A 21,023-nucleotide genomic window follows, 5' to 3' on the forward strand; every position below is an offset into this window, starting at 1 on the left:
GTTTCCCTGCTGGATTAAGCTCTAATAACCAACTGTGGTAGCTAGCTTAATGGTGCACTTTTCTTGGCTGCCTTCGTTTCTTTAATCACTTCCCACTTCTCTACCAGCATAATTGACACCTCTCAAATAAGCTAATTGAACTCAAGTCCTTGTCGTGGGGTCTCCTAAGCTAAGACAGCTTGTACCAGAAGTGGTATTAGGAAGCAGATCCTTAGGATGGAATTCTAGAATTGGATCACTTGCCAGTCAATGGCCACAAGATCCCATTGTTGGTAGTTCTCGACATATTGTAGAAGCCCCATTATGAAAACTCTCACTTGTGGTGAATTGGGGGCTAGGTCACAAGTGTAAGGGATATCATGGTTTATACAATCCCTCCAGCATTTGAGAGAGGTGGAGGCAATGGTAATTAAAAGAACTGGTGGAGTTTGTTGGTTGTTGTTAAGTACCATTACGTGATGCAAGAAGGAAATGATAGGTTCAAACTAGCCAACTACCAATCTGGAGCACAGCATGAAAGTCAGAACACCTCTACGACAGCATTTTAGAATCTCCTAATCTCCTTCAGCTGGAGGGAAGGTAGGGCTGAAAACCAGGCCCAGGACCCAATGATGAGAGCGGCAGAAGTGTCCCATGCCCCTTTGTCAGAGGATAGTAGGCTCCCACTGCCCCTTGCCTAGAGACCATGCAGAGCCTCACCTAAGGCAGGTACCTTGCAAGAGCTGCTCTTCAAGACCTGCTCCTACTTCCTCTTGTGATTCGAAGGCCAATCACTAGGGTCAAGTCTCAGCACGGCACCACTGAGGAAGCACTATCTGTGCTTAGAGAAATGGGATTTTTACCAACAAAACCCTGCAGGATCTGGGGAATAGGTACCAAGAGAAATCTGGAGAACATGCCTAGGAACGGACATTGAGGGTGTTGAGTTGGGAGGGGAAATGGGACATGGGGCTGGATTAGGGAAGACCGTGTTGATGCAGAGGCACCCTCTTGGGCCTCCAGACTTATCATCCTGGCAAGGGCACTCAGAGCTGGGATGGCTCCTTGAAACTTGAAAAAAAAAATGACCAGCATCCAGTCAGGAGACCAAAACCATAGCACTAATTTAAATAGAATCTAAAGTATTAAGTAGGTATAATGTTATTTACTAGGCAACTGAAAAGGTAAAAAGAGAGGTCAACGTTATCACAAAAGTAGCAGTTATAGGAGCAGATGTTATGCCCAGGGCTGGTGAAATAAGGTAAAAAGGTGGAATTACCAAAATTGGAAAGCTTAGAGGAGGGATGCCAAGAAACTGAAACTCAGCCCTCTGAGGAGGGGCATCAAAGTGCTGGAAACTGGTGCTACACAGTGTTGGGGAAACTGCACACTGGATTCAGCTGCTGCTAAGGGTGAGGACGCTTTGCTGGGGTGATGCTCACAGGAACAGGAAGCCGACAGGAAGCCAATGGGAAGAAGTCCCTCTTTCCTGCTTCAGCCTTGTCGATTCCTTCCTGCACTCCTTATTGGCAGGAAATGACAGGGAGCAACTGGCGATGCACAAATGTGATTTTCTGAGTCCCAGCTCTAGCATTAAACAATGCGACATAGAAGGGTGGGTTTGGCACTAAGAGGCAATAGCTTAATAACTGACAGAACAACTACAATAAACGATGTAGAAATGCATGAACTGCCAGAACTGGAGGAAGTAGTCAAAAAGTTCAGAGAGGTGGGCCTGCTGGAAGAAATGTGTTACCTAAAGCCAGAGGACCCTCCAGCTGAGTATGTTCCCAGTATGCTCCCTTCGCCGGAGCAATAAGAAATGAGCTTGTGAAGAGGGCACTGGTATCATTGAGCAGCTCCGTGGTGGCTGTCCTTTCTAAACTAGATGGACAGTAGGGTAGGCTGCTATGGGACTAGACTCCCTAGTGTTTGTTAATGGTGACAATAGGATTCCAGAACACAGAGGCCAGGTGGCAGCACTTAACCATCAGAGGCAAGGTGGATGGAAAGCGTCCCAAGGGGCCCTTACCCACAGGGAACTGAGGGATAGCCAACAGACCTTGGATTTCCTAAGGGAGAGATCACTAGGGAACCAGCAAAGGTATTATTGACCAACATATTCAAAACAGATCAAGACCATGTGATCTGAAGGCTGATGTGAGCCATCACAACGGAAAATCACTATCCCTCACCCATTTTCCACACTTAAGTCAGTCCTTAGACGCGGAGCCCATTGTTTGAAGGAAAGACCAGATTCCTTTGAGAAAGAACTGTGCAATGCCACAGTAAGCATATACAGAATTGATTCCCGCACTCTCCCCAAAGGGAGATTGGTCATTTAACCAAAGTAACTGTACACTTGGGAGAGAAGAATATCCAGATATTTCTATGGTTTTTGGATATGGGGTCTGGAATGACACTAATACCAGGAGAACTAAAATGGTACTATGGCATTAAAGGAGGGACAAAAGGAGCCAAGATGATGAATGGAGTCTTGGCCAAAGCCCATCTCGCACTAGGTCCATTGGGTCTGCAGACCCTACTGTGATCATTTCCCCATCCCCAAATACTTATGGGGTACTTGAGATGAATAAACTTAGCAGCTGGTAGAAACGTCACATTGGTCTCTTAATCTGTACAGAGAGATCCATACTGGTAGGAAGGCCAAGTGGAAGCCTCTGAAATTGCACACACACACACCCCCCACCAGATGAGACAGTAAATTAGAAGTAATACTACACTCTGCGGTGAATGGCGGAGATTGGCCCACCCTCAGAGATTTAAAGAATGCAGGGGTGGTGGTCCCCATGGTATCCCCATTTAATTCACCAGACTGGCCACTACAAAAATAAAATTAAAAAAACCCCAAACAGATAGATGATGGTGGGTGATGGTATGCTACCACAAACTAACCAAGTTGTAGCCTCAACTTCAGTTTCTGTGCCAGATGTGATGTCTTTACTAAAACAGACCAAGATAACCCCTGGAACTGGGCATGCAGCAATTGTTCTGGCAAATGCATTTTCCCTTTTTCCCCAGTCATTTTCAGGAGGGAAAATCAGAAGCAGTCTGCATTCACTTGGAAGAGACAGCAGTATGCATTCATGGTCTTGCCCCAGGGCTGTGTTAACTTCCCCACTTTGTCACAATACAGTACCTGCTATTCCTCAGAACCTCCTACTGGTCTCTATGTTGATGAGATCATGTTAATCAGACCCGGGGCAGAGGAAGTGACAAGTATGCCTTCTAAGATGCATGGATGAGAGGGTGGGAGATAAAAAGATTCAGGGATCTGACACAACAGTAAAAGTTTTTGGGGTTCCATGATCTAGGACATGCAGAGACATCCCCTTCAAAGTAGTGGACAAGTAACTGTACCTTGTGTCTCTTACCAGCAAGAAAGAGGCACTCAGTAGAACCCTGGATTTTGGAGACAGCGTATATCTCATGTGGGAATACTGCTCCAATCCACTGATCAGATGCCATGGTGATGGAAGTATTCAAAGTAGGTAAGAACACGTATAAAGCCTTTGGCAAGTCCCGGTAGGAGGGTTTCAGTGCAGATCTCTAGGATTCTGGAGCATGCTTTCTGAGGGCAGGGAACCATTCAATATCTGTAAACCAACACCTGGCATGCTACAGGATTCTAACAAAGATGGAGCAGTTGACTGTGGGAGATCAACTGACCATGTGGCCAGAACGTCCCATTGTAAGTCGTGTTCTGTCAGATCCACCAAGTCATAAAGTCAGACAGGTGCAACAGTCAACCATTGTGGGATGGATTTTAAATGGGACAGTCAAGGTCAGGCCTGAGCGGGACCACAGGTCACAAATAAACTATACAAGTAGGTCAGACCCCATGTTGTCACCCTTGTTTGCACTTGAGCGTTTCCCTCATGGGGAGAAGTCCATGAACTCGTGGGGATTCCTGACCACCTGACAGAGGAGAAAAAAGCCTGGGCCTGGCTTGTGGACAGGCTAGCATAATAGGTTGGTAGAAGACAAAAATACATTTTTGCTGGACTACAACCCCACTCAGGAGTGTCCTGCAGGACAGTGGAAAGGGGACATTCTCCCAGGAGGCAGAACTTCAAGCAGTGCATTGAGTCATCAACTTGGTTTAAGAGGGGAAGTGGCCTGAGGAAAGGACTGCTGGGCAGTGGTGAATGGTTTGGCTGATTGATCAGGAACCAGCAAAGGGCAAGATTAAAATATTGGAGTTAAGGAAGTCTGGAGAAGAAGCTTGTGGATTGACCACTGAGAGAAGATACAAAATGTATGGATCTCTGTCTCATTTCAATGTCTACCAGAGGGTGCCCTTTGCAGAGGAAGCACTGAACAAGCAGGTAGATAGGATGATTCATTCAATTGACATGAGCCATCCTCTCACCTCAGCCCCCTCAGAGCATGCACAGTGTGGCTGTGAACTGAATAGCCATGGTGGCAAGATGGAAGCAATGCATGGCCCGACAGCATGGGCTCCCTGTCATCAAAGCTGATCTAGGATTCCTACTACTAAGTGTCCAGTCAGTCGGGACCAGCTCTTGATACGGTACCATCCCTCACCACACGGTGACAGGTTGATTACAATGAACCCAACCATCTCAGAGGGGCCGTGATTCTTCTATGACTTCATGGGATTGATACAGGTCTGCCTTCTCCGTCCACAATGTCTTGGCTAGCATTAATATCTGAGGGCTCCCAGAGTGTCTCATTTATCTTCATGGGATTCCCCCATGACATAACCATGGAGGAAGTGGGCACATGGCCATATTATCCACTGGTCCCACTATACACCGCATCAACCAGAAGCTGCCATCCTGAGAAAATGTTGGAATAACTACTTGAAGGTATAGCTAGGGCATCAGCTTGAAGATAGGGTTGAGGTGCTGTCCTTAAGATTGCCCAGAGGCCAGGTCTTCTACCAGAGGACACAGTAATGGTTTTACCAAAACTAAAATTCTATCTGCCCCCTGGCAATTTTGAACTCCTCATGCCAGTAGACCAGGCAAAGGAAGCAGTGAGTGAACTAGCAAGGATAAGTGACTCCTGCTGGCCCAGGTGAGGGGCATCTAGAAACGCTGGTAGAGAAGGAAGATGATGAGCACCAGTTAGTCTCAGGACCAACTACAACAGCGGCGTCTGTAGCTTCTTCCACTCCTCCTCCTATTGTCTTCCTTTTAAAAAAAAGGAAAGAAAGAAATTGTAACTCGCCACCACCTTGAAGAAGCAGTGGCAGGACACAAAACTTAAGGAGGTGTGCAAGTTGATCTGGTGCGAAGGGTGACACTGTCATTGCCCTGCCTAGCCCTCAAACCTGTCTGCGTGCTCCCTAGACTTCCAACTGCCAGCATCTGCTCATGGCTGAGAGAGCTTTTCCCAGAACTGCAGAAAGCTGACTGCACATATCATGGGTCACAAGTGCCGGGGAGCAGCCTCAACACTCAAAGATGGTGTCTAAACACCCAGCCTGCTTGCCCTGTGGGTGGGATCATCCTGAGGCCTGTGTTTGGTACCACGTCCGAGGGTTTCCCTGCAGGAGAAATCTTCAGTTGCCCTCTGTGCTAGCGGCTTAATGGTGCAGACTTACGGGGCTGCCTCCCTCCCTGCATCGTTTTCCCACCCCCCTAGCAGTGCTACTTACACTTCCCAAATAAACTATTTTCACTCCAGTCCTTATCTCAAGGTCAGCTCTTGGACGAAACTCCGCTAAGACACTTGTGATTCAAGGACCGTGCTTTGAGAAGCAATGATTTAGAGTGAACTCATTTCTATTTTTAAAACATCTCTCCCCCTCCCCCTCGTCCTCTCCCTCTGCCTCCTCCTCTCCGCCCCTTTCATGTGTGTGCGCACACACACGCGAGCACATTTAATACGTGAAAAAGGTCTAGAAAGATATAAACTAAGTATTACCAATAGTTCTTTCTGGGTGGTGGAATCATGAACATTTCAGATTTCCTTTGAGTTTTTCTCTGCATTTTGTTATTCTGCAGCAGCAACCGTGTTAGTTAGTAATTAGGAGATTATCGGTGAGCTCCACGGGGTGGTGGGGAGCAGAGTCAGGCTGCCGTGGTGGATGAACGGCAGGGGAGGGTGTGCAGACGATTCTTTCAAGAAACCGGGCCAGAGAAAGCCAAGAAACGAGGTGGTCGCTAAAGGTGGGACAACTGTAGAAAGTGCTGTTTTAAGAGAAACTTGAGCATGTTTATAGGCTGAGGGAAAGTAGCCAGTGCCAAAGAGGGAGACAAAACCACAGAGTGGAGAGGGGGATAATGGAAGGAGTCGGTCCCAGAGGAGGTCCGCGGAGATCAGACCAGGGCCCAGGGGGAGGAACTGGGTCTGAACAGAAGGCATACTTCATCCTCAGACTAGAGGAAAGGAGGTGAGGTCGGACAAGTGACAAATGCATTAACTTCACCCATTTGTTTATTTTACCCTCAGCCTCATTTCAAAGAGGACTTGAGGCATTTCTATAGATAAGTTGATAGGCTGAGGGGAACTAGAAGTTGAGAAGTCCATCCCTGCCGGCCCCCCTTCAGGGGTTCTGCTTTCTTCCCTGAGTGGAATGCAAGATCTCCCATTGAGAAAGGAGCAGGGGTGTGTCTATGGGCCTGGAGCAGACAGGCAAAGGTTTGGAATGGTGGGGAAGGGACTGAGCAAGGGGGCCCAGCTGGACCATCTATAAAGACCATCAGATGGAGCTGAGGGCCCAGATTTGGCCCAGCTCCAGGCTGCATAACTGTGGAATCTTCTCCGCCAGCTTGGGGTGGAGGAGTCCATGCTGCTTACTTGCTCTGGCTTAAGGCAAGTCACTTCACCCCTCTGAGCTACAGTTTCCTCACCTGCAAATGGGGAGAAAAATGTCAAGTCTGGAAGGCTGTCATGAGGATTAAATAAAACAATGGACCGAACCTCCTAAGCCCAGTGCCTGGCACATGGGAGTGGCTCCGTGTTCATTCTCTTGCCCTTCCCCCTACGAGTGGGCCTGAGCCAATGTTACCTGGATGGAAAAGGATGTCGGTGCCGGTACCTTGGATTGGTAGATGCTGCTAGACACAACAATTTTAAATACAGTTGACTCTGTTATTCAAAGTAGTTATGTTCTATAAAGTTGATGCAAAGACTGAAATGGTGAATACAGAACAATTGCTCCTTGGGGAAATACTGCATTCGGTTCCTGCAAGCCTCTGGCCACATTTTCATCAATGGAGCAATACATAACCTGGTCTTATGTGTGTTTCTGTTTAAAGACACTTTATTTAATATATACTGCTGATTCATTACCATTGAACTCACAGCCAACAGCACTGTAACTCCTGCCTGACTGAAGCTTATCCAACACCCATATTTTCTCCCTAAGGCACATCACAGCCTTCTTGCACTTAGAAACACTAGACAGCACTTCTGCACTATGCTTGGGAGCCATTTTAAACAGCAAACTCACCAGCAAAAATAAGAAAATTGTGGCACTGAATACAGCACAAAAAAGATACTTGTTTACAGTATAAGAGTTGAAACAAGAAGGCAGAGCGTTGCCTTGTGCAACCTCCGTTGGGAACACGCAAGTCTAAATTTTCACCACTCTGTGCATGCGCATGTCCACAGATGACGTGAAAGCGCCTCAAATCACGATTTGGGGGTTACAAATAAATTTTATGATTAGGTGAGTTTGCAAATATGGGATCCATGAATAATAAAGATCAACTATATCTTTATTTTTTTCTGATTATAAAATTGAATAATAAACAACAGAGCTATACAATGTAAAAGTTAAAATCCACGCCCTGCCAGCCCATAGATAAACATGGTTAGAATTGCTACAGATTTTTGCTGTACAAATAATGCGTGTGCGCACTGTATGTCTGCGCATGTCCATGTCTGTGCATGTCCGTGTCTGTGTGTCTGTTTGGGTCTTCCTTTGTTTTGTTTTGTTTTCTTCCACTCAAAGATATCTCTTGGACAGCTTTCAAAAAAAAATTCCTGATGTTCTTTTTCAGGGTATGAACGGAAGCAGGCGGCAAACACTGCAGCTGGGACCTCCAAGTCTTAGTTCAGACCCCTCAGCCGCATCAGGTTGGGGAAACAGATCCAGAAAGAGCAATGACTTGCCAAACCTAATTATAACCAACAGTTGGAGTGAGGGTAGTGCTCTGCATATTAACTTAGATGGAGTAAGGTCAGGAGAAGAATAGCTCCAAGGGGGAAAAGACTAAAAGCTGGAAAGTATTGTGAAAAGTCAAAGAGACTGTGACTTTCAGCCAGAGAAAACCATGTTCCATCCACTTTGGAAGAGACTGGAGCTAGACACGAAGAGGAACTTAGCTACTGAAAGGATTCAGACAATAGCATAAAATAGTACCAGAGCTCGTTCTAAAAGCAGCTACAGGACAACATAGGGAAGGCTAAGCTGCTGCAACAAAGAGACCCCAAATACAATGGCTCATAGAAAATGGAAGCTTATTTCTCACTCTCTGGTCCACAGTGATGGGTGGCTCCACTCCACGTAGTCATTCAGGACCCAGGTTCCTTCCTTATCTTTGCTCCGTCAGCCCCTTTGAAGCGCTATTGAAGCTGGGTCCCAGCACCATCTGTGTTCCAACTCGAGGGAAGAGGAAATGGAGCATGGAAGAGCAAAAGCTCATTGCCTTAAGGACTATTTCTATTTATGTTCTGTCGGAAAGGACTTAGGCACAAAGCCACACTCGGCTGCAAAAGCAGCTGGAAAGTGCGGTCTCTAGTGGACCAGCCATTTCTCCATCCACTATGTTGGTACAGAAGAAGAGGAGGAGGGATTTTGATAGACAATTAGCAATTTCTTCCACATCTCCTTTCTCTGAGCCTCAGTATTTTCCTCTATAAAATGGGGATAATAATATCTACTGGTTTACATTGCTATGAGACTCAGATCCAATAATTTATGTGAGAGCGCTCAGTAAACCCTGCTGGGCTTGATAAGGAGTTCACATTGTTTTCCCTCTAGACCGCAAGCTCCTTGAGATTAACGGGCCATAGTTTATTCCATCCCTTGCACAACGCAGGCCCAGAGTCAATATCAGTAAATGCCTTAAGGACTGTTTCTATTTATATTTTATTGGAAAGGACTTAGTCATAAAGGCACACACTGGTTCAAGAGCAGCTGGAAAATGCATCTAAGAGCAGACCAACCATTTCTCCAGCTACTATGTTGCTATCGAAGAGGATGGATCACACGCAGGATAAATGAAGCCCAGTGTTTCATCCATCATTGAGACTTTTTTCATTTCACTTCAAGTACTTCAATAATTTAGACCCTGCCTTCTCTACAAAAAAAAAAGTCAGTGTATCATTTGGGATTCTTCTGGTTGCCAAGTGACAGCACACTGCTATTAAACTTGCTTAAGCAATAAGATGGACCATCTCATATATCCCAAAGCGTGGGCTCTGCGTCAGAGCACCAGCTCCTCCTCCCTAGGACACTCCCAGCCTCAGTCACATGTTGGCTGCAACCTCAGACTGGGAGCAAGGTGCCTGCAATTCTAAGTGTGATTCCAAGCATCGCCACCAAACACATCCACACCCAGCAAAGGGGGCAGAGTGTTTTTGAAAGTGAAGAGACCCTTTCCAGAAGCCCCCTTTCTTCCATAGCCTTCCCCTCTGGCTTCTCAGATCAGCCATGTCTGAGCCCAAACCACACTGGCAAGAGGAACGCAACCACCACAGTGGACTCAAACCAAATGGGACTTACTCCTGGAGTGGGTTGGGGTCAGCCTTCCCTTGGTCACATGGGGAAGGGGGCCACCTGAACAAAATGAGGGCTCTGACTGCAAGGAAAACTCAAGGAATGGCTGTTGCATGAGCAACCACCTTGTTTCTGGCAATGATGGGGACACGGGAGCAGGTGATGGTGAGATGGAGGAGTCATAAACAGCAGAGGAGTAAACTTCGAGCTCTTTCTTAAATTGTACCTCAATAAAGTTTAACTGCAGTGAAGACATTTCTGGAGGAACTGGGGAGCCACTCTCGATGCCTCCTTTTCTCTCATCCCCATATCCAATTCATTCCAAATTTCATAGCGTCTACACTTTCAATACCCCAGCCTTCTCTCCTGACCTATTGTCATGGCCCCAGTTCAGGTCTCACCTCCTGCAGGCACTAGGACAACAGTGACCTGACTGGTGTCCCATCTCTCTTCCTGCAATCCACATCTTTGCTGCTGTCATTCAGCTACAGACCTTTCCGGTGCCCGGCGCTGTACATATGCAGACAGATCAGAAAGGGTCCCAGCCTTCACCTTGCTGATGGCATAAGGAGCATCTCCCTGACTTCCTGAAACCCACACCAGCCCAGGTTATTCCCCTGCTGGAAACCCCAGTGCCTTCAGGAAATCCTTTACCATGACCCTCAACACCCAAGCCCCTTCCCCACCCCACCTCCAACAGTACACAACTGCTTGTGCATCTCCCCAAATGTGCCCTCCCCTTTCACGCCTCCATGCTTCTGCACATGCTGTCCCCTCCGCCTAGAAATCCCTTATCCCCTCTCCATCTGGCACACAAGACAAGGTCTCCTATTACTCTTTCTCCCTCTCTCCTGCTCCACCCCCTCTTCCCTCCCCTCCCCCCTGCCCCAACAAATATAGAACTCCAGAAATGTTTGCTGAATGCAGAGAACTCCTTGGGTCAGACATTACCCAAGGGCAGGACTTTCCAAACTTCCCCCCCAAGCACTCTTTAAGAAAGTGAAGAGGAAACGGGACCCCAGGGCTTAGGAGTGTGGGGGTCCTGAACGTGCGCTCTGAGTAAGCAGGGCATTTCTCGAGTTTTATCTTTATATTTTATGCAAAAGTTTTATTCTATGCAGATTACACGACATATCCCTGTTTGTTTTAACACAAAATATTATTTTTCCTCAATCTTGAAATTGATGGTCCGGAAAGATGCTCCTTGTTTACTGTTATCCTCTTAAATTAGCCGTCCCCCGCCGCCCAGCCGCCGCAGGGACCCTAAGCGAGATCTGGATGTTGCTTGGCGGGCAAACCCAGAAAGAACAGCTGGGTTTCGCTCCCCGGGGAGCAGAAGAATGATGGGGGCGGGGAGGTGGTCCGGAGGCTGGAGGCCGGGCCCCGCCCCTCCTCTCCCCCGCCCGCCGCGGGGGCGGAGTCGCTCGGGCCCCGCCCGCGGGGGCGGGGAGGGAGCCACGGCCACCGGCCGCTCGCGCTTGGCTGGTTCCGGGTTGAGAGGCTGCGCTCGGACCGGAGCAGTGGCCGCTGAGTCGGCGAGGGTAAGGGGCCGCGCCGGGCAGGGTCTTGGGGCCGGAATCGGGCAGCTGAGCGTGCTCGCACCCCTCCGCTCCTCTGCCAGGCACAGCCGCGGTGCGGCTCCGCCTGGCTTCCCCCTCCCCTAGATTTCCCCCTCCCCAGCTTCTCCCCCTCCCCCCACCGCACCCATCCCGGGATTTCAACCCCCTCAAGGCCTCCGCCCCCCTCCTAGATCCGCTCCTCCGAGCACCCGTTCCTTCGGGCTGTCCCTTCCACTAGAACCTCCTTGCCAGGAGACCCTTCCCTCAGACACCCACGGCCCCCACCCTCCGGGCACCCATCGCTCCAGGTCACCCACTACCTTGAGACCACCCTCCCGGGGTCGCATGCCGGGAGTCTCTACCCCGCTCCCTTTCCTCGAGTTGCCCCCCTCCCGGACAGCCCTCCTTCCTTCTCCAGTAGCTACTACTCCTGCCTCTCCGGGCCTGCTCCCCGTACCCAGCCCTCGGTGCTGCCCCCGACAGCGCCGCGCTCCCTCAGCCGCCCCCCTGCATCTCCTGCCCCCGGCGCCATGGCGTGTAGCCTCAAGGACGAGCTGCTCTGCTCCATCTGCCTGAGCATCTACCAGGACCCGGTGAGCCTGGGCTGCGAGCACTACTTCTGCCGCCGCTGCATCACGGAGCACTGGGTGCGGCAGGAGGCGCAGGGCGCCCGCGACTGCCCCGAGTGCCGGCGCACGTTCGCCGAGCCCGCGCTCGCGCCCAGCCTCAAGCTGGCCAACATCGTGGAGCGCTACAGCGCCTTCCCGCTGGACGCCATCCTCAACGCGCGCCGCGCCGCGCGACCCTGCCAGGCGCACGACAAGGTCAAGCTCTTCTGCCTCACGGACCGCGCGCTGCTCTGCTTCTTCTGCGACGAGCCCGCGCTGCACGAGCAGCACCAGGTCACCGGCATCGACGATGCCTTCGAGGAGTTGCAGGTGCGCGGCCGGGCCGGGGGCGGGGTCAGAGCTGGACCGGGGGCAGGGCACAGTCAGAAGTGTCTCGGGGCGGGGCCGCCGGCAGGGTCAGGGCCCTATCAGATTGGTACGGGGCGGGGACCGGGCGGGATCGCGGCGAGGGGCGGGGTGTTGGGGGCGGGGCCTTAGGCGGTCTGTGCTGGACGCGGTCGGAGATAAACCAGGAGTGGGGGTGGGTCCGCGGTTAGGATAGGTCACCGGTGGCGTGGGACGTCGGGGACAACTGAGATCAGAGCTGGAGCGGTTACAGGGCTGGGGCAGGGTTGAGGATGGGGCCGAATCAGAGTTGGGCACGGGCAGGGCCACTGTCAGGGATCGTGAGGGCTGGACCTGTGATCAGGGCCCCGCATCAGAATAGCACAGGGCAGATTTGGGGACCAAGACAGAGATGGGGATGGGAACACAGTCGGGGCTAGGCAGGGGAGGGGGCGGGGCCTCCATCTGAGGATGGGTCAGCACTGTATGGAGTAGCTGAGCTCTGGCAGGCTTGGGGGCAGCCATGCGGTCGTGCTCCCTCAGGTGCATCAGGACCTAGGAGGCAGAACCAGGGCCGGATTGGCTGGGCAGGTCAGGATTAAATCTAATAGAGGTCTAAGTTAGGGTCAGCAAGCTCCTGAGAGGGTGGTTGGTTGCCAGAGGCTAGGCCAGGGTCTGTGAGGGGTTAAGGCTGGGATCAAGTGCAGATACTGTAAGAACCATTTTGGAGTAGAGGCTATGTTGAGTGTGAGGCCAGGACTTGAAGATTCAAGATTTGGAGAATAAGGCACTGAGATGAGGTGTTTGGAGAAAAGGGAAGGGGTGGACCTCTAGGAGTCTCCAGGGCCTTTTGATGACCTCCTTGGCACCCACATCAGGACCTTTGAGGACTAAGTGGAACAGTACGTGCAGGGTAATGTGAGCACAGTCAGCCTAGGACTATAATTGGTCTCCCATCTTCCCTAACCAACTCCTACTCAACTCTCAAGGCCTTGAGCAAATGTCCTCTCTGTGTAGGACTTTTGGCCCAAGCTCCACTGGCCAAAAAGTAGCATGAGAGCCACACTTCCCCAAATACTCACTGTTAACAAGTATGTTTTAAAAAGAAATGTTCCAGGATCAGCTATATTTGGGAAATATACTATATTCACTATGCCCCCTCTTGGAGGCTCCGCCGTGTATATTTGCATATTAAAGGCTTCACTGTATTTACTAAAATGGTTCCCAAGCTTATTTGAGCCCAGAATCTTTTTCTCAAGCTAAACCATTTAAATCCAGCAGCCCCATGTCTCTGGTCTTACGATACCCGATCTAGCACACAGTTGCCCAGAGTGGAGACAGTCTCTTATTCATCATATCTGTGACCCCAAACCTGGCACAAGGCCTGGCCCACAGTACACGCCAATAAAGAGTGAATGAATGAATAAATGAATGACCAACACTGGCCTGAGCTGGCCCCAGAGTGTGGAGCCTTTGGAGGCAGAAGGTTTTTTTTTTAATAAGTTTCATGTGTACAACATTTTAATTCAACTTCTGTATATACTATAGCGTGCTCACCACCAAAATCTAGTTTCCATCTGTCACCATACAACTGATCCTCTTTACCCATTTCGCTCTCCCCCAGCTCTCCTTCCCCTCTGGTAACCATCGATCTGTTCTCTGTATCTATGTGTTTGTTTTCGCTTTTTGTTTGTTTGTTTGTTTATGCTTAAGCAGGAGCTAAATAACTACTTTCCCTGTGTTGTAGAGGGTCCTCCCGATATGTGAGTCAGCCCGCACCTAGCAGATGCCCACTGAGATGAGTGTTGGCCCCAGGAGAAATGGCCCCATTTTCACCATCACCCCCTCCCTCTCCTATTCATCCCCAAACCGTGACTGACTCCCTTCCAGTCTGGCTCTCTAAGGATGGAGGCCCCCTCAGAGGGTGAGCAAGGGTTGGGGGCTCTGGGAGCTTGCACAAGGCTGTCATTGGCCCTCCACCCCCAGAGCCCCTTGTGCCAGGCATTGGTGTCCCCATTTCCCCGTCTATGAAGTCACATAAACAGGGAGGAGAAGAGAGCCTTTGACAGGACTGGGTGCAGGTTGTGAGGTTGGAAGGGACTCTGTCTGTGACCGTCTGTCCAACCTCTTCACTATATAGATGTGGACACTGAGGTCTGGAGAGGTGATGCGGCTTACCCAAAGCCACACTCCCAGACGACGAGAGAGAGCCGGGCTGGGAAGCACAGCCTGCCCTGGCCAGATCCACCACCGCCCCTCCCTGTCTGACTTTCTAGCTGGAGAGGCCTCTGCCTGCTGAGCCTGAGTTCCTCTGACTGCAAACCAGGAAATCAGAATTATTGTTTCAGGTTTTTGTGGTCCATTCCGTGTCCTGGGGAATGCAGGAGAAACTGAATATATGTTTTCTCCAAACGTTATTAAAAACACTTTCTGGACCTGCCCAGTGGCGCAGCAGTTAAGTTCGCACTTTCCGCTTTGGCAGCCCGGGGTTTGCCGGTTCGGATCCCGGGTGTGGACATGGCACCGCTTGGCACGCCATGCTGTGGTAGGCGTCCTACATATAAAGTAGAGGAAGATGGGCATGGATGTTAGCTCAGGGCCAGTCTTCCTCTGCAAAAAGAGGAGGATTGGCAGCAGTTAGCTCAAGGCTAATCTTCCTCAAAACAAAAAAAAACAAACAAAAAACCACTTTCATTCTTGGGTAAAAAGGAAAACATGACTGTCACTCATTTACTCTCTAGAGTACTCTTCTGGGGTCAGACACCCTTGGGTTCCAATCCTTCCTTTAGCACTGCATGTGTCACTCGGCAAGTCATGTCATGGATACCTTGATGCTCTCGTCTGTAAACTGGGGTCAGATGATTCTTTCCTACCAGGATTTTCGTGAGGCTCACCTGAGATGAACCTGCTATTTGAGGTGCCTGGCACGTGGTAGGGGCTGGATCAGCATGCACTCCATCCTTGCTCTGTCTACCTGGGAGAACTCCTGTGCCCAGCTGGGTGAATGCCCAGACCCGCCTCTCTCACCTGAGAAGGAGGCCTTGCTTTGCTGCCTCCTTTGGGCTTGGCAAGAAGGTGGCAGAGAAACATCCCTCCCCACCCGAGAAGTAAGCACCTGGGTGAGGTTCGAGCCACTCCCCACCCCCACCTGCCTCTCCCTCCTAGTGAGGAAGCAGGGCTCATTAGCTCTTTAGGCACCAGGAATGAGGCTGGGCCTGCCCGGCACACCCCCTCCTCTCCCAGCAGCTGGTGGTTCATCCCCGGGGCTCCCAGAGCCTGGGTTTGGGCCCCTCTCCCAGAGAATAACAGACTCAGAGCTGGCAGGGCCTTGGCGATCGTCTGGTGCAAACTTCATGTGACAGATGGGGAAATGGCAGAGGGGGAGGGAGGGGACCTTGCCCAAGGCCTTGAGGTCAGAGGATGCTGGGCCTGGGCTCAGCCAATCTCCTCGCACCCCGCCTAGCCATTGACCTGGAACTTTTATATTTATTGTAAATCCTGGGAGCAGAAAGGTCAAGAGCTCTGGCTGTGTACCGGGCAGCTCTGATCCTGGCCCCTACCATTTCTGACTGTGTGACCTCAGGAAAGTTACTTACCATCTCTGAGCCTCAGGTCCCTCACTGACAGCATGGGAGCAATGGGGTTAGGATTAAATAGGATGACATTTGAAGAACTTAGTACTTCACTCGGCACCTAGTAAGCACTCAATAAATGACAGCCCTAGTGCGCCACATCATACTCTGCACTATTGACATTTGGGGCCAGGTAAGTCTTTGTTGTGCAAGGCAATCCTGTGCATTATAGGAGGTTTAGCAGCATCCCTGGCCTCTGCTCCCAGAGACCAGTAGCACTCACCCTCCAAGGTGTAACAACGAAAAATGTCTCCAGACTCCATCAAATGTCCCCTGGGGTCCAGATCCCCCCCTGGTTGAGAACCCTGGCCGAGAGAAGTGCTACTCAGCTTTCCAGGCTCAGCTCAAATATCAGTTCCTCAGCGAAGCTTTCCCTGACTTGCCAAGCAGAATTGCTCTGTATTCCGGATTCCGGTACTGGGGTCAGATCCTGGCATCATCATTGGTAAGCCGTGTGTCCTTGGTAGGTCACTTCACTTCTCCAAGCCTCCACCTGCTCATCTCTAACACGGGGATAATGTGACCTTCCTGGGAAGGACATTGTAAGGAGTCGGGATGCTGTATCAGACGTGTCTGATCCTGTGCCTGGCCCAGAGCAACAAAACAATTTTAAAACTGTTTATTTTTTTATTATTAAATTAACATAATCAACAGAGCTATATAAGGTAAACACTAAAATCCTTCCATGGATCCTATCGCATAGAAAAACTTGGTTAGAATTGCTTTATAGTCCTACAGAATTGCTGTTGTGTAAATAGCACGCGAGCATGTGTGAGCATGTGTGTGTGTGTATGCAGGCCTTCGTTTTTTTTTTTCCCTGCTGAGTATCAGACCACAGAGCAAGGGGGAGGGAGGGAGCCCCGTCTCAGAAGGGTTGGGGGCTTCTGAGCACTCATGGGGCCCCAGCCCAACGCCTGAGGCTGTGCTGAGCACGTTCTCTCTCATATCTCATTTCATCTTCACAAAACCCTGCCAAGTGGGCACTGTTGTTTAATTTGCTCCTTTTATAGATGAGGAAACAGAGGCTCAGAGGCATTCAGTGGCCTGCTCGGTCACCCAGCTGGTGAATGGCAGGGCAGGATTTGAAGCCAGTCTGACTGGGCCCCTCACGGCCTCCGACCTGCCTCTGAGGGCCTCGGAATTGTCTCCCTCCCCCTGCCTGTCTTTGTATTTTGAGTACTCAGCACAGGGTCAGGCTGAGGACACAGTCTGTCTGTGCCGACTCACGCACCGAGGGCAGGTGGCCGGCTGTCGTCTTGGGCAGGCATGGCACTGGCTCTCTGGCCATCTCGGCTCCCTAACCTCCAGAGAAGGGATTGGATCCAGGCCCAGCCACCCCCTGCAGGCCTCATGTGATGACTGGAGCCTTTCCCAAGGCCTCCTTCATGCCAAGGGAGACAGGGGTGGATCAGCCTTGGATGGGAGCCCTGACGAGCTGGGCACGGTGATGCAGAGATGCTGAGGCAGCCACCCGGGGAGAGAGCTGGGTTCAGGGACTGGGTTCAAATCCTGCCTCTGGCTTCTTCCAGCTGAGCGGGAGACCCTGCCTTCTCTGCACCCTTTCCCAATCTGGGAAACGGAGGTGAGAACAAGACTGTCCACTTTTATTTGTTTGTTTGTTTTTGAGGAAGATTAGCCCTAAGCTAACATTTGCTGCCAATCCTCCTCTTTTGCTGAGGAAGACTGGTCCTGAGCTAACATCCGTGCCCATCTTCCTCTCCTTTATATGTGGGACGCCTGTCACACTGTGGCTTGCCAAGTGGTGCCATGTCTGCACCCGGGATCCGAACTGGTAAAGCCCTGGCCGCTGAAGTGGAATGTGCGCACTTAAGCACTGCGCCACCGGGCCAGCCCCCGAGACTGTCCGCGTTATGTGTGAAGGCACTTTATTTTGCACCGTGGACAGGGAGGCAGCCAGAGTGTCTGTGTCCTGCGGGAAGCAGCCTCTGCTGTTTCTTTTCCCAGGAGAGGGCAGCATTTATGTGCCAACCGCAGCCTCCATGGGGGCGAGGCTGGCTGAGTCAAACCCAGGGCTGCCTGTGGGCATCTCCACTTCCCTCTTCACAGGTGTTTGTGGGCGGCCAGGAATGCCCTGTTCATCCAGGACACCTTGGCTGAGCACACGCTGCAGAGTAGAAACTTAGAGTTGAAGTGGGGGCCCCAGGATGTTTATTTTATGGGGAGAAGAGGATCTGGCAGGGAATAACAACGACGGAAATAATAACCACTCTAAAAAACAAGGGCCAGTTTTATTGGGCGCTTGTTGTGTGCCAGGTGCCGTTACGGGCATTGAATTCTCACAACAGCCCTTTTTGCTTTCCCTACTCCCTGAGTGGGACTAAGACCAGCACCATTTCACGGATGAAGACACTCAGGCTGGGAGGTTCTGTCACTTGCCCAAGGTCACACTGCGATAGGAGGCAGGGCTGGGATTCAGACACGGGTCTGTCTGGCTCAGAACTCACCCTTCTCCCACCAACGTGCTAACTGCCTCTGGTAGCATCCAAATGGGGAGGGACCTCAGAAATCATCCAGTTCCCCCTTTGCCCACTTTCCAGTTGGGGAAACTGACTTGCCCGAGGTTGGTCCAGAGCTCAGCTCCCCGACTCTCAGTCCAGGTGTGTTTTCACAGCATCCTTTACCGTCGGGACTGCGCGCTCTGCTTGGACACATGGGGTGGGTGTGGACGATTTGGAGGTGGGTTCCATTTTGGATTCAGGGATTCAGTCAATAACTTCTTCAGTCGACACTTCTGCTGTGGCTCCTGAGGCCAGGCCCAGAACCACAGCAGGCCCAGGAGAGAACGGAACGAGCCCTGGGCCTGCTGTGGTTCTCTCTCCTGCTCTCTTCTCTCTCTCCCTCTCTCTCAGTTAATCCTCACAGCAACCCTATGAGCTGGGTCTCATTGCCCCGTTTTACAAATGAGGAAACTGAGGCTCAGAAACTGTGCCTAAGGTCACACAACCACTAAGTGTCCCTGAGGCTGGAACTCGGACTCAGGTTTTCTGAGTCTGCCCAGGGACGGGCATGAGGTGAGCAGGTGGTTTGTTGGGGCTGGAGGGGAGGGTGTGTAAGGGGAGGCGAGAATGGGAAAGTGAGGATTGACCAGCTCAAGAAGGGCTTTGAGTGCACCACGGCCCACCCCAAGGACCTTGGACTTGATCCTGAAGATGCTGGGGAGCCAGGCACAGGTTTGAGCAGGCGAGCATGGCCTGATCAGATCTGCATCACGGGGCGGTGTGCAGGTGGGACTGCTGAGAGAGCCTGGAGGCAGGGGGCAGCGGGAGGTGTTGCCGGGCCTGCCGGGCTGAGTGGACAGGGTGGGGCGGGGCTCAAAGACAGGAGGAGTACCAGAGTTCAAGTCTGTCGGGAGGAACAGGAGCATCAGGGGTTGGAGAGGGGTTTTGGGGAAAGGAGAGGCAAGTTCAGCTTGCCATGTTATGATTTCTTGCATCCTTGGGTCAGAGAGGGGAAGAGAGGGCAGAAATGGGCGCGGAGGAGGGGAGATAGCCTTGAGCGCCTACTGTGTGCCAGCGCCTTGCTGGGCCCTTTTGTAGGTGTCATCTCATTTAACCCTCACCACAAGCTGTGAGTGGCTCTTATCCACGTTTCACAGATGAGGCTGAGAGGTGGGAAGATGTGATGTGCCCTAGGTCACACAGCCGGGATTGGAACCCAGGTTTTTCTGGTTCCAGGGTTCATGCTGTCCCCCCCTGGGCAGCACTACTTGATGAGGGGGGCGAGAAGGGTCCCTGAAACCGGGGGGAGATGACTTTTTGTAGCAGCTTTGTCCTCTGGGCCGGGGGCAGGGTGGCCTCGCAGGAAGGGAGGTCTGACCTTGGGGACGTGTGAGCCCTGGCTGTCTGTCCTCCCCACAGCTGCTGCCCCAGTCCCGGCCTCTCCAAACCTGTGGGAGCCTCAGAGCCTCTCACCTGACATATCTGCATAATTGGGTGCTCCGGTCTGCCCCAGCCCTGACCCTGCCCCCCTCTCCGGAAGAAGGGGTACAGAGCCGTGGCCCCACCCTCTGAGGTGTGTCCCTCCTGTCCCCTCTTCCTGCCCTGCCCCAGCTCTAATGGGACCCTCCAGGCTGACCTTCAAGGCCTCCCCCACGCCCCACCCTCACCCCAGCTAGCCCCACTGGCCTTTCCAGCCTGTGACTCCACCCACCTGCCACATACCTGGCTCCAGCCAACCCCAGTGGCCCCCTACTTCTGCGCACACCAGGTGTGCCCCTGCCTGACTAGTTCTCTCCACCTGGAAGGCTCTGGCCCCACCCCAGACGTGAAGGACCCCACCCACCCATCCCCCCTGATCCTCCATCAGAAGTCAGCTCTCTCCTGGAAGCTCCCCAGTTCTGAGTCCCTATTTCACACGTAATTGTAATTATTAGCACGATAATGACCACAGCCAAGAGTGACCGAGCACGTCCTGTGCCTCCCGAGACCACGGAGCCGGGGCGCCATCAGCGCAGATGTGGAAACTGAGGTGGAGGGAGAGTGTCGCGAACACCACCAGGGGTGGATTGGATCCTAGGTGGTCCCTCCGGGTTTATCCTGTTCTCCTCGTGGTCTGCCTGTCCCCATTTCTGCCTCCCCGCCTAACTGCCGATCCTCAAGGGCAAGGACTGTGTCAACAGCCCCCGGAGCGGCTGGCACGAAGCGGACCGTGGTGCCCAGACATGATCACCATGTTGAATTGAGCAGGAGGCAGAGTGGCTGAGCGGCTTCCATCATGGCTTTCGGAGCCACTCAGAGCCCCGCTTCGGCCTTTTATGAGCTGTGTGACCTTAAGCAAGCTGCCTGACCTCTCTGAGCTCCATTTCCCCCTCTGTGAGATGGAGATGATAAAGACACTAACCTCCTGGGGTGGTTGTGAGAATTAGGTGACATGACACCTGTGAAGTTCAGACCCACACCTTGTGACCTCCAGCCCTTCTGGTTCCGAGTCTCTGGCATCGCCACTGTCCTTCCTTCTGGTTAACTCTATCATTAGGAGTTTATCAACACTCCTTGTTTCCTATCTGACTTCTGCTGGAAGTAAGTTTTCTGGTTGGTTCTCCTCTGTCAAGCTCTGTGGCCATGGGCCAGTTGGTCCCTTTTCTTGGACCTCAGTTTCCTGTTCTAGAAATCCAGGGGTTTGGACCAGGTGGCCCCTGGGGCCCTTTCCTGCTCTGGCC

General features: G+C 51.7%; 1 protein-coding gene across 5 annotated transcripts in view; it reads left to right on the top strand.

Annotated features, from left to right (window-relative positions):
* Nucleotides 1-11,110: 11,110 nt before the first annotated feature.
* The window catches only part of TRIM62 (tripartite motif containing 62), a 30,407-nt gene continuing 20,494 nt past the window's right edge, over nucleotides 11,111-21,023 (top strand). Inside the window, exons 1-2 of one of the 5 annotated variants that reach the window (XM_070595453.1) lie at nucleotides 11,111-11,241; nucleotides 11,678-12,197. In XM_070595453.1, the coding sequence (XP_070451554.1) occupies nucleotides 11,790-12,197 (408 nt within the window). In that variant the 5' untranslated portion in view covers nucleotides 11,111-11,241; nucleotides 11,678-11,789. The remainder of the gene's footprint in view (nucleotides 11,242-11,677; nucleotides 12,198-21,023) is intronic. The other 4 variants (XM_070595466.1, XM_070595463.1, XM_070595460.1 and 1 more) reach the window with 4 other exon arrangements.

The sequence above is a fragment of the Equus przewalskii genome, chromosome 2 (genome assembly GCF_037783145.1).
Source record: "Equus przewalskii isolate Varuska chromosome 2, EquPr2, whole genome shotgun sequence".
Taxonomy (NCBI): Eukaryota; Metazoa; Chordata; class Mammalia; order Perissodactyla; family Equidae; genus Equus; species Equus przewalskii.